Genomic DNA, 14,409 nt, shown 5'->3' with positions numbered 1-14,409 from the left:
AAACACTCTGAAAAGGAACTTCCTGCAAAATGACTTCATTTACTTGTAATGGAGCATTTTAAAAATGTAACAGACATGTGACTCGAGTCATTTGGGTCCAAGTCTCAAGCAAGTGGTAAGTAATTTTTCTTGGACAAGCCAGAGTCAGTGAAGTCACCTTTTCGCCTTCAAGATACAAAAGGCTTACCTGCAGTATTCTGTAATTATAAAGAGTATGTTATAAGTATGATAATGACTTCTGTAACTTCCAAGGCCAAGTCGTTTGTTTATTTTCTGTCAAGTCAAGCTGCAAGTCATCGAAACAAGTCACAATGACTCAATGCACATCATTATTCAGCAATGTTTTCATACAAGAGAGCACGCAAGGTGTTTTTGATTAGGAGTTTTTATTACAAAATGTTACAAAACTATGTAAAAATGTCTATTGGAGCACTGAGAAATAACTAAACGTAATCATAATTTAAATAGATAAATACAGATGTCCACGTCAGCCTCGGGGCTGAGACGGAGGACACAGCTGCACTGATGTAAAACAAACACAGAAACAAAAGTGGCCGACGTGACCTTTGACCCTCAGGAGGGTTCGATTCAGATGGTACAGGGATGATGTAATGCTCAAACGGACCCTGCTTACAGGTAGTGTTACAAGAATCAAGAATCTGACTGTAATCCAACAAGAAAAGTAAATGAAGCCGTTGGGAACAGTGAACCACAATCACAGATGATTTGTGCTCTCTGCCGTCCCGTTTCTTACAAACATCAGCCATCTCGGTGCGTACAATCTCTGGCATGTTTGTGTCATTATTAACTGGAAGTGTAGCGGGCCAGGTTCTGTGGCTAATTCTCCTGGCAAGAACCTACAGAGGAGAAGAAACAGAGAGAGTTACCACGATATACTGTAATGTGATGTATTATATACGTTACACAACGCTTTGATCTCATGATACCTGCTGTGATCCTAACTGAGAGGAATGTGTGAATTAAAGAAAGTTGGTTTGATGTTTTCATAGCTGGAGCTTCATAATCTGAAGTCCCAGAATGTAATAATTTGCCATAATGTAATAAAGTAAATGTGATAAAAGCTCCTTACACAATAAAAATCTCCAACGTGGAGTTTCTCAAAGTTAGAGTCAGGTTTCCACGTGCGAACTGCTTTTAAGGAGATTTCAAAATATCAAGATTTTTTATCATTATATTATAATTAATTTAAAGTGTGTTTACAGGTGTTGGGGAGTAATATCGCATATGTGGAAAAAAGCTGCATAAAGCCTTTTGTGGCTCCAGAGGAAGCCTTGTATTGCATTGTGGGTAGTGTAGTCCATTGGTCTAGCGTTGCACTATTACAACACTGTGAGTCAATACAGCAGAACCAGAGAGATTATTCCCCACATCTTCTTTTCTTCCTTGCCTACGTTACCCATAATGCATCTAAGCCACTAAGTGACATCATGGGAGGCAACTTTACAACTTTAATGTGTAAAATTAGTGGAGTTATCTTTTATTTGCTCTTAAATTTTTAACCTAATGGAAACATTTTTGATTACATGACACAACTAAGACTCTACAGCTATTTTAGCAGCTCGGCTACCGAACCCCAGTGTTGTTTTGAGCTAAATGCTAACATCAGCATGCTAACAAGTCCTCAAAGCAACACTGGGGTCAGGTACAGCCTCACAGAGCTGCTAGCGTGGCCGTCATCATGAATGTCTTCAGGTTTCATTTCACTTTATTGTTTTTATTGAACTTCATATGTCAAAGTCAGAACGTGTATTACGTTACAGACAGAAGATTTTATTATGTGATTGGATTTTTTTATTTATACATTTTATTTTATTACATTATGGACACTTGTTACATTTGGGCTTTAACACTGATCTTTTTGGAGAAGTCTAAAAAAAATGTTCCTGCCTTTGTGTCCTGGGACACAAAGTTCCAGTGGTGCTCGACTAAAAATGGGATTTTCCCTCTAAGTGCTTTTGTTTTCGGCTCCGAACAATCAAGGGTCAGCCCTGTGGTCACTCACATGTGCCGAGTCGCTCCTCCAGGAAGCCGATCTGCTCGCTGAGGGAGTCGATGCGGTCCAGTTGCTGGAAGGAGTGGGACAGCAAGGTGGTTTTCTCGGACAAACCCTCGTCCAGCGACAGCGGGAAGAAGCTGTTGAAGGGGGCCAACGCCAACTGCAACTTCTGCACAGAGGGAGGCGGAGGAGAGGGCGGGAAATGAGGAAAAATTGGGACTATTACTCACCTCGTAAACAAAAATCAATGCAGCCAAACTATACTGCAGCAGCTAATCTACATTTACCCTTTCTGCTCGCTTTAATAAACACAGGTTCACGTCTAATAAAACCCATCTTGAGGGTCTGGCATTTCAAAGAATCTTTGGGGATTAAAAAAAGCAACTCGGATTTTATTTCATACCAGCGGTGCTCCTGGTGAGCGAGGCTGGGAGGTATCGGGGTCGGGGGGCTTTTATTTGAACATGTGTGTACCTTTTCCAGGAGCTCAACCCTGTTCCTCAGGCTCTGCACCTCCTCCGTCACGTTCTCCGCCAGGCCGAGCCTTCCACCTGCGGGAACCAGACAAACACAGAAACATACATCAGAGGATGGCGATTGGATTTGAGGAAACCCCGAGTGAGGAGGGGCAGGGAGAGAGGGGGTTAGGGCACAGATCAAAGGCGGGAACGATGCTTAATCCTCTCTCTCAGATCCAAAGTTTATATCTCGGAAGATTCCTCCGAGCGGCCTCCAATGATTCATGGCCGCAGCAGCTTCTCTAAAAACTACCGACCAGGAAGAGGAGCGGGGAATTTAGGGCACAGGGGGGAATCGTGGATATGGGAACGGATGGCTGAAAGAGAGGTCACCAGAAATAGCCGAGCGCTCTGTGAAAATGCAATCGTTTGCTGGGGAAGTGTCCGGCCCGGCTCCGCCAGACGGGAATGTCCCCGGAGAAGGCTGGGATGCAAAAATTGGGGACCCCCTGCTTTCTCGCTGCTTGCTTTAGCAGACAGACCTAAAGCGGCTCAATCTCTCCCAGATGTGGTCCATTACTGAGACAAGAATGAGTTGAGAAAGAGGGTGAGGAGGAGGAGGAGGGTGAGGAGGAGGAGGGGGAGGGACTGGCTATGACCCCCAGCAGACAGGGTTGATGGAGCTGGAATGAGAACACAAGCGTTGGCCAAGACGTGGAGGGGGAAAAAAAAAAGGAGTGAGATGGAGATCCAGAAATGCAGTCCAACACTCCTCCAAGAGCAGCTTGGCAGAGCCCGAGCGGAGGTCTGCTCTTTTTGAGCGGTGTTTATATTTGTGATCTCCATCAACATGTGCACAGATAAAGGAATGCAAGTTCAAGCAGAACATCTCTGCTGGCCTTGCATTTTTTTGCATCTCGGTGAAACTGAGGACGCTCCTCAAAATAAACCCCCGTGTCGCTTTCACCACGCAGAAAAGATCCGTCATACTTTGGCTACTCATCCTCCCTTTCTCTTCATGTGTTTTTCCATCTTTCTGCTGACTGTGCAACACTTGCAGGAGTCTCACGCGGAGTCACGGGGGCGAACGTCTCAATTTAGATGTGAATTCGGGTCTCGCTTCCCGACAGAAAACGCTGATAAATAGGAGCGAGTTTGGAGCGGAGCCCTGAGAACATTTTGGCAATCTCACATTTACATGGAGATATTTCATCTTGGAGGCGGCCAGACATGAGACTGTATCCCGCTTCAGATTTACAGTTTGGTGACTCACAAAAAAAAAATCCCCCAAAAGTGGAAAAGATTTGGGAGAAATCAGGAAAAGGGAGGTCTTCTTTAAGGTTTCACGTTGCATTAATTCCCCAAAAAGCAATAACGCTGACAGAGAAAAGGACTGAACTGAGGTCAACTACTGAGTTTGTAGACATTGAGGGGGGGGTATTGTTTTGTTGCTAAGATACAGGAAGCACACACATACGAAAGTGGACTTTTTTCATGGTGAGAGACAACATTGCAACATTTTTTAAGGGGACTAATGGAGTGTGCGGGGATAAAAATATGTCTGTATTAGCATGGGAGCTCTATTGGATTCAGATGTTCTGCCATACTCACAGGACTAAACCCGAGTCATTATCAAGGACCAAGTGGTCCCAGTCTCACCGCATGAGGCCCGGACCACAAGACGTCTGTCTGGAGTCGGCACCAGTCGCAGTGCATTATTACTCACGGTACGAGTTGAGAGTGGCATAGCGCGTACCAAAAGTAATAATGGACCGCGAAGCTGGTTATGTTCTTTTTTCCTTCTGCTCTCCAGACACTTTGCTGCTGCAAGACACAAAGTTACACCATGTGAAAGCACACACACGCTCCTACACTGCTCATTTACCCGCATCCGTGTGACCACCCACTGTTGCCTGGGTGGGAGAGGGAGGAGTAGGAGGAGGAGGAGGAGGAAGAGGAGGAGGAGAGAGGCTTTGACAGGAATGGCCATCTCCGGTGAGCCTGAAGCCGTCTCTGCAAGTGCATCGATAGCTGCCAGCTGTGTTCACACACTCCTGGCTGCACGGCCGCCGCTCGCTGCACTCGTCCACATCTGACAGACGAGAAAGGACAAAGCAGTTGGTTTTACATGCTCGCAGAGACTTGTGAGGGTGTGCAGGTAGATGTGTGTGTTTGTGTGGCTCACCTGTTTGGCATCGGGGCCCCGTCCAGCCAAGCGGACAAGCACACTGGTTGGGTCTTAAGCAGGTACCTCCGTTCACACAGGGCTGTCCACACACGGCTGCAAGGCACATGTTTCATTTGTTTAAGCGGTTTACGGGACTATTTCTTGGCACGGTGACTTCATGGAAAATAAATAGTCCAGCACAAAACCAGCCATAAAACAACATGCATTTTGTTTTTTGTCATTTTGTCCTTTCTTTTCTTTTTTAAAGCCCTTTTTTGAACCTTTAGCCAGAATTCTGCCCTGCTTTCAGTCTTTATGCTAAGCTAAGCTAACAATCTCCTTGCTATGGTGGTGTCGATTTGCTCATTTAACTCTCTGCAACAGAATTAATTAATTATTAAAGTATTCCTTGTCCACTTTCCACATTACAGATGGAGGTAATACAGGTAACGGATCAACACAAAAGGCCGTCGCACGCCCCTGCAGGTTACCTTGGTTGCAGTTGTGAGAGTGAAACCTCTGCCAGCCGGGGCAGCACTCTGGGTAGAAATGCGAGGGAGGTGCCGCCCTGCTCACCTGCCGGTACGCCACCGAGTACACAGTCCTGTGGAGACAAAACACAGACACACACAGTTACAGTCTGGTTTTCCTGATTATTCATAATGCTGTCATCACCATCTTGTGTGTGGTTGAGCCCATCCGGCCTTTTCCATGTTCTGTCAGAGAGAGAGAACGCTGATGAGAGGATGGGAATGTGGTCGAATATCGAAAACCACAGACCACTGACGTCCAAGAGTGTGTCAGAGATGAGATAGGGAGGGAGGGAGGGAGCGAGGGGCAGGATAAGAGATGCAAAGATCCAGGCTGGAGCCTGCTGAGAGTCTGGTTTGTTTGGTTTGTGCATGGAGAGATACAAGGTGATAAAACTGAAGCAAAGGCTTGAAAAACAAAGTAAAAGTGACAAGTAATTCAATCAAAATCAGGATGGGATTAGAGGCCTGTTGTTGTCTGAGGTCTGCCCACAAAATGAGCAACACAAATCCCAAAGTGAAACCGAATTTTGGCAGCGAGGGAAGAGTTAAAACAAAAGATTAAAATGGAGGGAATGTAAGGGGGGGGGGACGACCCGAAAGCATCAGAGCTGGAGAGAGATGGAGAGTGTGTAAGTATGGAGGGAGACGCAGTCCAAAATAAACATGACCGCGGTCTCTGCGGGCAGGCAGTTCATTTCCCGTAGTTACACAAAGTGCTCGATATTTAGATTCCACCCAAATATGTGCCACCATGACCCAGTTCTGTGTAAAACATGTATTTTTGTGTACGTGTGCGCATGCAGGGGGAGTGAATGTCTATTTTATCTATTTACAACTGCACGTCTGACCATTTCCCTTCCTAAACATGTCGAGCATTGTTTACCCCTTCGTGAAATAAACACTTTTTGACACCGCACTGACCCGAGTCCTGGCTTTAAAGCCGGACTGTACAGTTCAGCTGGCGTTATTGTCATTCATTGAGGAGTGCGTTGTTGTGACTCACTTGTATGTGCTGCAGAGGCGATGTCCGTGACACAGGGTGATGTAGGGCTTGTGCACCGGCTGGACGTACGACTCTGTTGCCGTGACAACGTTGTGACGGTGGTCTCGGCCGCACACCCTCCTCCTGAGAAAAGGGAGACATGTGATTGGACGTTAAAGGACAAGTTCACCCAAAAATTAAAAAAATTTAGTCATTATCTATTCAACCTCATGCGGATGGAAAGTTGCGTAGTCCACAAAACATTTCTTGCAGCGTTCTCCTAAAAACTAAAGTAGATAAGGACTACAAAAACAACCGAAAAAAATTATTAAGTGGCTCAATACAGCTCGTCCTTTGTAATCCAAGTCTCCAGAAGCCCAGAGATCCCAAATTGATTAGAAAAGACGTACAACCTTTTAAGAGCTAAATCTTTACTAAAATAAAGTTAAATATGAAGTTAAAGCCAGGAGACAGTTAGCTTAGCCTAGCTTTAGACTGGAAATGGGGTCAAGAGCTAGCTTGGTTGTTGAGAGATAATACACTTGTATCTGAAAGTTAAATAACAGCTAGGAGACAGTTGTCTTAGCCTAGCTTAAGACGACAGACAGACATCCAGCACCTCTACATTACACTAATTAACATGCCGATGGAAAGTCACCCACCCTGCGTGCACGAGCTCGACCGAGCGTTCAGGGTGTGAATATTGTCTTTTAAAATCTATTTTGGGATCTCAGCACCAACCTTTTTTTTTTTTACTTGTTTTAAAACAAAGTGCCCGTCTACTTCTGTTTTGTTGCAAAGCTTCAGAAATGTTTCGGCAGACCACAAAACTCCAACCGCTTGTGTGAACTTATCCTTTAAAAAGTGACCTGAAATACAGACTTTGGGCTTCAAAGAGCACCGGAAGCTGTGCTAATTTTAGCTGAGAAGTTTTTAGTGCTCATAAGAGATATTTATAGGTCTTAAGTGGCTCCAGTCTAGTTGAGAAAGCTTGAACAACTCCAGATTAAAAGCCTCATGCTTTCTGTTTGTCACCAAAAAGTTGGCGTGCGGCCTAATTGCTACTGACCGACCCGTGTAATCACTCCCGAATGTGTCAGAGTTAAGAGCCGATCTTTGACCTCTTGACCTCTTCGTTTGGCTTTCGGTTTATTTTTGTCTTTGTGCAAAACCAACTGAAAGTGACAAGGTGAGGCTGCAGACTCTCAGGACTGAAGGGGAGCGCTTGGGTTCCTGAGAGAGTGCACGCTGCAAATGCTTAAGTGTCATTCCCCCAATTTGTACACATCCGAGAGTGGGCGAGAATGTCGAAGGAGGTCGCGAAAACAAACAGGTCTGAATGACGGCCGGGGAGGAGATGTGTCAGATGAGCAGATGACAGACCATAATAAACACAGGAAAGAGCATCGAGTGAGCCGTTACCCGTGGTGAGCGAGGAACTGCGGACTGCCCATCACGTGAAGGATGAAGAGGGAGGAGGAGAGAAGCAGCGTTTGGTACATCGTCTTCCTCTTTCCCACGTTCCCCTCGCTCGGGCTCTCACACACTGTGCCAGTCGGAGGGAAGAGGAGAGGAGGAGGATGAAGGGAGGGGAGGAGGAAGGGGCGCGAGGGGGTGGTGGATCCGAGCCAAAGTCCTCCTCACGCTGAGAGTGTTCGTTCTCCTGCAGGAGGGCGACTCCAGCTACCTGTAACAGAGAGGACATGTGAGATTAAAGCAGAGATTCAGCACTGTTGTTGCATTACAGTGACTTTAATTAAAATGTCTGCCAACAAATGATTTATATGATAGTTCTGGGAGACATTTTTTTGTTTCTAAACTGTTAATTTTTCCTTTCCCAGGTCAGAAAGAGGAAGAAGTCAGAGGTCAGAGTGCAGTAAAGGGTCCAGATGTTGCATTTTTAGGCACATAACGTCCTCTAAAGTTATTCCACCGATGTTTTGTTTGTGCTTTTAACTCAAGGGTTCGTTTGCGTGGGAATCTCAAGTGTAGACACTCGACTGTCCATGTGAAATGACACAGAAAAGCCTTTTTGAGAGAAGCAGAAACTTGTTGATCGGCAGATTTCTACACGTCTAAACGATCCTTTCGGCCCGGCTACTGGCACAACCGCCAAGCCCAACTTCTGACCTAACCGAGCAACACGCGAGCACACAACCGGCCACATCTGTAGGCATCCGTGCATTACGTTAAACTCTCTCTAACCTCCACCTGCAACGGACTCTGAGACTTGCAAGACAAAGAACGGGGCAAAAAAAGACAAAGAATGTCCCTTCACAGCACTGTTCACTTATCCCCTCACACCATGTTGGATTATTACATACTGCACAGGATTAAAACAGGACTGAGCCATCCGTCTCCAGAGTGCATGACAGTCAGCTTGGACCTGCAGACCAGATACTAAACCCTTTGGTGAAACCTCTTAACAAGGGTGTTAAAGCAAGCCGGGTGCGATCGCAGGTTAAGGGCCTGCAGCAGAGCCTTCGGTTATCCTCGGCTGACAGCTCGCATGTCTCTCTGATCCCCTGCTGGCTCGACGCCCGGAGACAGGACACGCACATCTGTAGCCTGTGTGTTCATTCACAAATCACTATGACTCGCAGCACAGCAGGGGGCCACTTTAAACACAGTGTGTGTGTGTGTGTCTGTGTGTGTGTGTGTGTGTAGAGCACAATCCAGCATCATTACATTGGCATTGAGGAAGGTGCTGCAGGGTGAAGCAGCATGTCCAAGAAGTTTATATTAGTTGGGTGTGGTGAAGCAGTGTCCCCCACAAAAATGCCTGATTAATAGCTTTTTATTATGTTGGTATGAAAGTTTATTAAAATATTAAAAAGTCGTCCTTTGGGACGCATGAAGTAAATTATCAACACAAGGGATAATAAAAAATAAGTAATAAAAAATGAAGTGGTGGATAGTTTAATTATTGAAGCAAGACTTGCATTGCCCATAAAATATTAGGAATAAAGCCTGTAAAGATTTTGGGGGAAAATATCGGCATATTTCTTTGCAATGATCCTCGATTGTGGTTATTAAACACAAGATATGTGACGGAGGCAGTATATTTTACAGTTTAACAATAAACGTATTTGTCTAAAATGACACCAGTGCACTGAAACTGTAAACTTTACTGGGAAATAATTAAAAGAAATGATCCCAGGCATCTTCTTTCTGCATTATAATCTCCAAAAGTCATGACATCCGCATGTATTAATCTATGGAGGACTGAAACTGCCAAAATCAAAAATAAATAAATGGCTCGATAAATACATGAATATGTCATTAAGTGTAATAGTGCAATAAATGATTATGATTATTATTCTGTTGATCATTTTTTTCAATGAATCGATCAGTTGTTTGATCTATGAAAGATGATAAAAAATTGTGAAAAAAAGCCAATCAGTGTCAATCAAAGCCCAGGATGACGTCATCAAATGTCTCATTTTGCCCTCAACCCAAACAAATATTCAGTTTACTCTCACAGGAGTCAAGATACCAGAAATATTCACATTTACGAAGCCAGAATCAGATAATTTTGACTTGTGTTCTCTTAAGAAATTACTCAGACAGATTGAAAGATTATTGAAGTAGTTTGTGGTTAATTTAACCATCGCAGCTCTACAATAAAATCAAAAAGAAGCACTTAAAATATAAAATAATCATAAATAAATAAAATATAGTTCATACATCGCATGGCTCAAAGCACGCTTGCAGTGTCGTGAAAAGTACCTGAAAGTACTTGAGTGAGAGTAAAGATATCATGCGTCACCCATACGAAAAGTACTCGAGTATAAGTATCTAAAGTGTCTGGCAGTAAATGTACTTAAGTTAAAAAATCTGATTGCTGATGCTGAATTTAAAAATGTGAGGGTAAGTAACGAGTAACTAAAGTTATCAAGTAACTGTAGTGGAGTAAAAAGTCAAATGTAATGGAGTGGACGTACAAAGTAACAGAAAACAGATATACTCAATGCCTTAAAATTGTACTTGTAAAAAGTACAGTACTTGAGTAAAAGTACTTAGTTACAATCCATCACTGCACGTGTTCTGACCTACTGACACATTAGGAGTCACACTTCTCACACTCGCCATGAGAGGGCGCTATTTCACAGCGCTGCGCTGGACTGGACTGGAGAGCAACATCACCCTCAGTCAGAGCACCATCTCTGTAACACTCACGCACACGCACGCAGTCACGCGCTCACGCATGAAAACGGATGAAGATAATAAAGAAGTGAAAGAGCCAACATGAAGGAGGGCGCATGCATGGATAAGAAAAATAACCACAAACCGTGCAGTGAACAACCAGCTCCCCCAAACACACACACACACACACACACAGACACACACACGCACAGTCACGCACACACTGGCAGGAAGCAGAGAGACGCTCGCGGCTGGAAAACAAAACTTTAGTCCCGTTATATTCCGATTGTGGTGCGTTCAAAGTCCAAGTGATAAAACTCCCAGCCAGCAGTCAGGTTTCTCCTCAAGACTGTCAGGGAGAGGGAGCATGGGGGGTGATGGTAGGGACCTCCTCCCCACTCCTCCAGCTGGGTGTCCCGCAGCTCAACACTGCCTTGCGCTGGGTTACCGCGTGTGTGACGTCATACTTTTTTTTTTTTTTTTCATTCATAACCTCCTGAAAGCTTAAGAAGCCGACTGACGGGCACAGGGACCCTGCAGCCGGTGTCTTAAAGCGGCAGCTGGTGGGATTAAAGGGAAGGTTCACAGTTTTTTGAAGCCTGTCTTGAAAAAAAAAAATACTCAGCTGTAATTTTAATATTCAGTCCTAACTAGGGCTGCAATAACCACCTCAGAAAATTATAGTTTGAGCCTTAACGGAGTGAAAACAGAAGGTTACGGTTGAACAAACGAACAAAAAGGTATGAAACTTGATATAAACTTGAAATATTTATGTTTTAACACTATTATCGCAGAATTCAAGACGGTAGATAAACAAATGTTTTTGAATGATAATTGTCAACCTTCATCGCTGCAGTTCTAGTCCTGACATGCTTCCAATGTAAGCGGCCGGGCGCAAAATCTCACAATAAAATCCAAATTTACTCTTTTTATTTTTAGTAAAAATTCTTTCTTTGTTCCTCGGTAGAAGGATTGAAACACAAGGCGAGACATTTGTTGTAAAAAGACAGCGACTCTGGAAGTCTTCCTCTTCATTTAGAGGAAAGTTGAATCACATTTTTTGCACAAACTGTGAATGATTAACTGCGACTGAAACCATTTATTAAAAGATGTTATATAATGTGGAAACCGCAGCTATTTAGAGTTAAAAGGAAAACATAATGTTGATTAATGTCGGGTCTTCTAGTCTTAGTAGGTCCTAAATCAAATGAACAAATTAAGAAAAACTTACAACCTTCCTGTTTGTGCAAAAGAAACAAATATCTGTCAGATTGTAATTATAATTTATAGCAATTAAAAGCTTTAAGTCTGCTTTTTTTTAATAAATTCTGCAAAAACTAATGTGCCACTTCCATTCCTTTCCTCAGAGAATTAACACAATATTCCTCCAGCCTAACATAATAATAATATTGAGCTAAATGCATTGACATTTTTCTTTTTTGGGGCTTTTTTCATGGCTTTACTGGACAAAACAGCTTTAGAGCAACAGGAAACAGGATGAAGGAGAGGAGGGCAGCCTCTGTGCATGGAGCGCATTTCTACTAAGACGTAATCATATAACCGTTTGTTTGTTTGATTGTTGGTTTGTCAGCAGTATTACACGAAAACTACTTAACAGATTCCCACTAAACTTGCATGGAGGATGGGTCCCGGCCCAGAATGGAGCCCGCTAACTTTTGGAGCGGATCCAGGAACTTTTTCTCACTTTCTTCAACATTGCGAGAAACATTGCGTTTTTCGACATTTTCTTTAATTCCTCTGGAAACGATGCGTGGATCCTGATGACAAGAATCAGGCGTATTTAGGTGGCAGGTATCTATGTGTCGGCGGAGGTATGCGCTCTACTGAGTGCCACTGTAGCTGTGAAATTAACAAGTCTTAGAGGTATGGAAATCACTAATGGGCACAAACATGATCCTTTTATTTTCAGACATATGTTTGCACATAAAACCAACTCTGTATTATCTTATGTGCAGACCCGTTCAACTGACGGCCCCCGAGCCAAACGCGGCCCTTTAACAACCTATTTGCGGCTCTTTGGAGGTTAATGAGGACATTCATTAAAAATACTTTTGATTTCATTAAAAAGTTTGAACCCATTCTTCCATCTTTTTTTCTCCTCACCTGTTAAAAAGGTTTTTCCTTACTCGAATCGAGGGTCTCAGGACAGAGGACATTACCTTCCAGTATTTATTAGGCCTCCAGTGTTGTTTGCACCACATGTAACAACATCTGGCCTGTAGCTATATTATTGTCTAGCTCTAGCATGTTTACATTTGCTTAAACGTGTTCAGCTTGTTAGCTTTGTCCACCTGCCTGCATTTGTGCAGGTACAATACGTCAAATAAAGTTGATTCTGACCTCAAAAATGAAAAAAAAACAACAACAAAAAAAACAACACATTTCATGAGCCTTTAAAAAAAATAAAAAAAAAAATAAAGGTGTAATAAACTTACCCTCGCAGTATGAGGTCATCAGGTGCATGTGCGCACGCAGGCTGAGCGGCGGCCATGAGCACGAGCCGCCGGTCTGGTGGTGCATTAGAGGACTCTTCCATGGTGCCACTTTCTTTTAAAGCGTGCTGCTGCTGCTGCTGCTGCTGCGTTCAAATCAAAAAATTCAAAGGCCCCGGTGCTGTGAGTCGAGGTGCTCCCTGAGAGTCGGCCGGCGACAAATGAAATGTCTTCGGGCGTTTTTCAGTTGCTTTTTATGCAGGGCTTCCTGTGGAACGCAGGAATTGGACGGACAATCCCAAACCGGACTTCCTGTGAGTGTTTGCCGCTGATAAAACCCCTCTCCTGCACAAACACTCTCCATCCTGCTCAAACCGCTTCACAAATCTGATTTTGAGGCATTTTTCTGTCCCCCATTGTGCAGCAGACATCTTGAAAGGCGGGTTGGGGGGGCCGAGAGAGATGCCTGCAGACCGCTCACCTCATGGCCTTCTGCTGCCTTTGCAGTCCAGAGGAAAATTCAGGAATCATCAACACTGAGAGGTGGTTTTTTTTAATAATTACTGAAGATTTACACCTAGCTTACACATTGGTATTTCAAATACTTCAGCTGGCTCATGCAGCCTCGTGTTTTGAGATAAAAATCTGTCAAATTGCAGCTTGTTAGGGCCAAACTGTTGCACGATAAGAAAGAAGTCTCCTCTCCTCCTGCAGCTCAGAGGAATTGTGGAAAGATATCTCATACCGTACAGTCTCGTGATTCCTCTGAGGATTATAAATGACCTGTAACGGCAAACAAGACCATCAGCGAAAAGACTGCTGTTTTTATATGGTTATTATTAATGCCTGTGCTCGGGTCCGATCACATATATCACATATATATACAAGATCTTTACAACAGCAGCAGCTAGAACAGAAACTGAAAGTTCCTCGTCGTCACTTTTAACTGCTATTTGTTTAATTGGTGCACATTAAAGGAAAAGTTCACCACAAAAATTCACTCAGTATCTACTCACCCACATGCCGATGGAAAGTCAGGTGAAGTTTCGTTTTCCACAAAAACATTTCTGGAGCTTCACAGCAAAACAGCGTTCGCCTAAACAACTGAAGTAGATGGGGACTTGTAAAATAAAGGTAAAAATGGCTCCATACAGCTCAGCTGTCTTAATCCAAGTCTCCTGAAACCCTCTGATCTTCAGGAGACTTGAAGATCGAAGATTGAAAAATTGATTTAAAAAGACTTTATTTACATCCTCGACACGTAGTCGAGCTCGTGCAGACAGGGTGTGTGACTTTCCAACAACCAAGCTAGCTGTCTTCCCTTGTTTCCAGTCTTATGCAATGCTAAGCTAACTCTCTCCTAGCTGTTACTTCATATGTAACTTTCAGATAAATGAAGTTTTAGCTTAGCAGCTACAGTGAAGGTTTCAGCTTTAAAAAAAAGTGTAAAAATAACATTTTTCCAAATCAGTTTGGATCTTTTGGGCTTCTGGAGACATGGGTTACACTGGACGAGCTGTATGGAGCCAATTTATATTTATTTATTATATTTATTGAGTCCCATCTACTTCAGTTGTTTAGGAAAATGTTGCGACGCTGTTTTGCTGTGACGCTCCGGAAATGATTTGTGGATTACAGGATTTCACCTGACTT

The 14,409-nt window shown here is 43.6% G+C and overlaps 1 protein-coding gene across 1 annotated transcript; it reads right to left on the bottom strand.

Moving 5' to 3' along the window:
- Positions 1-369: 369 nt before the first annotated feature.
- egfl7 (EGF-like-domain, multiple 7) lies at positions 370-12,957 on the bottom strand. Its single transcript, XM_073478084.1, has 9 exons — positions 12,760-12,957; positions 7,580-7,844; positions 6,179-6,301; positions 5,134-5,246; positions 4,661-4,756; positions 4,361-4,567; positions 2,492-2,568; positions 2,024-2,186; positions 370-857 (listed from the first exon to the last, which is right to left on the bottom strand). The coding sequence occupies exons 2-9, from the start codon at positions 7,657-7,659 to the stop codon at positions 838-840; spliced, it is 879 nt and encodes a 292-aa protein (XP_073334185.1). The 5' UTR covers positions 7,660-7,844; positions 12,760-12,957; the 3' UTR covers positions 370-837.
- Positions 12,958-14,409: the final 1,452 nt, after the last annotated feature.

The sequence above is a fragment of the Pagrus major genome, chromosome 12 (assembly GCF_040436345.1).
Source record: "Pagrus major chromosome 12, Pma_NU_1.0".
NCBI lineage: Eukaryota > Metazoa > Chordata > Actinopteri > Spariformes > Sparidae > Pagrus > Pagrus major.
The sequence above is the reverse complement of the archived record's forward strand: the minus strand, read 5'-3'. Positions and strand labels throughout refer to the sequence as shown.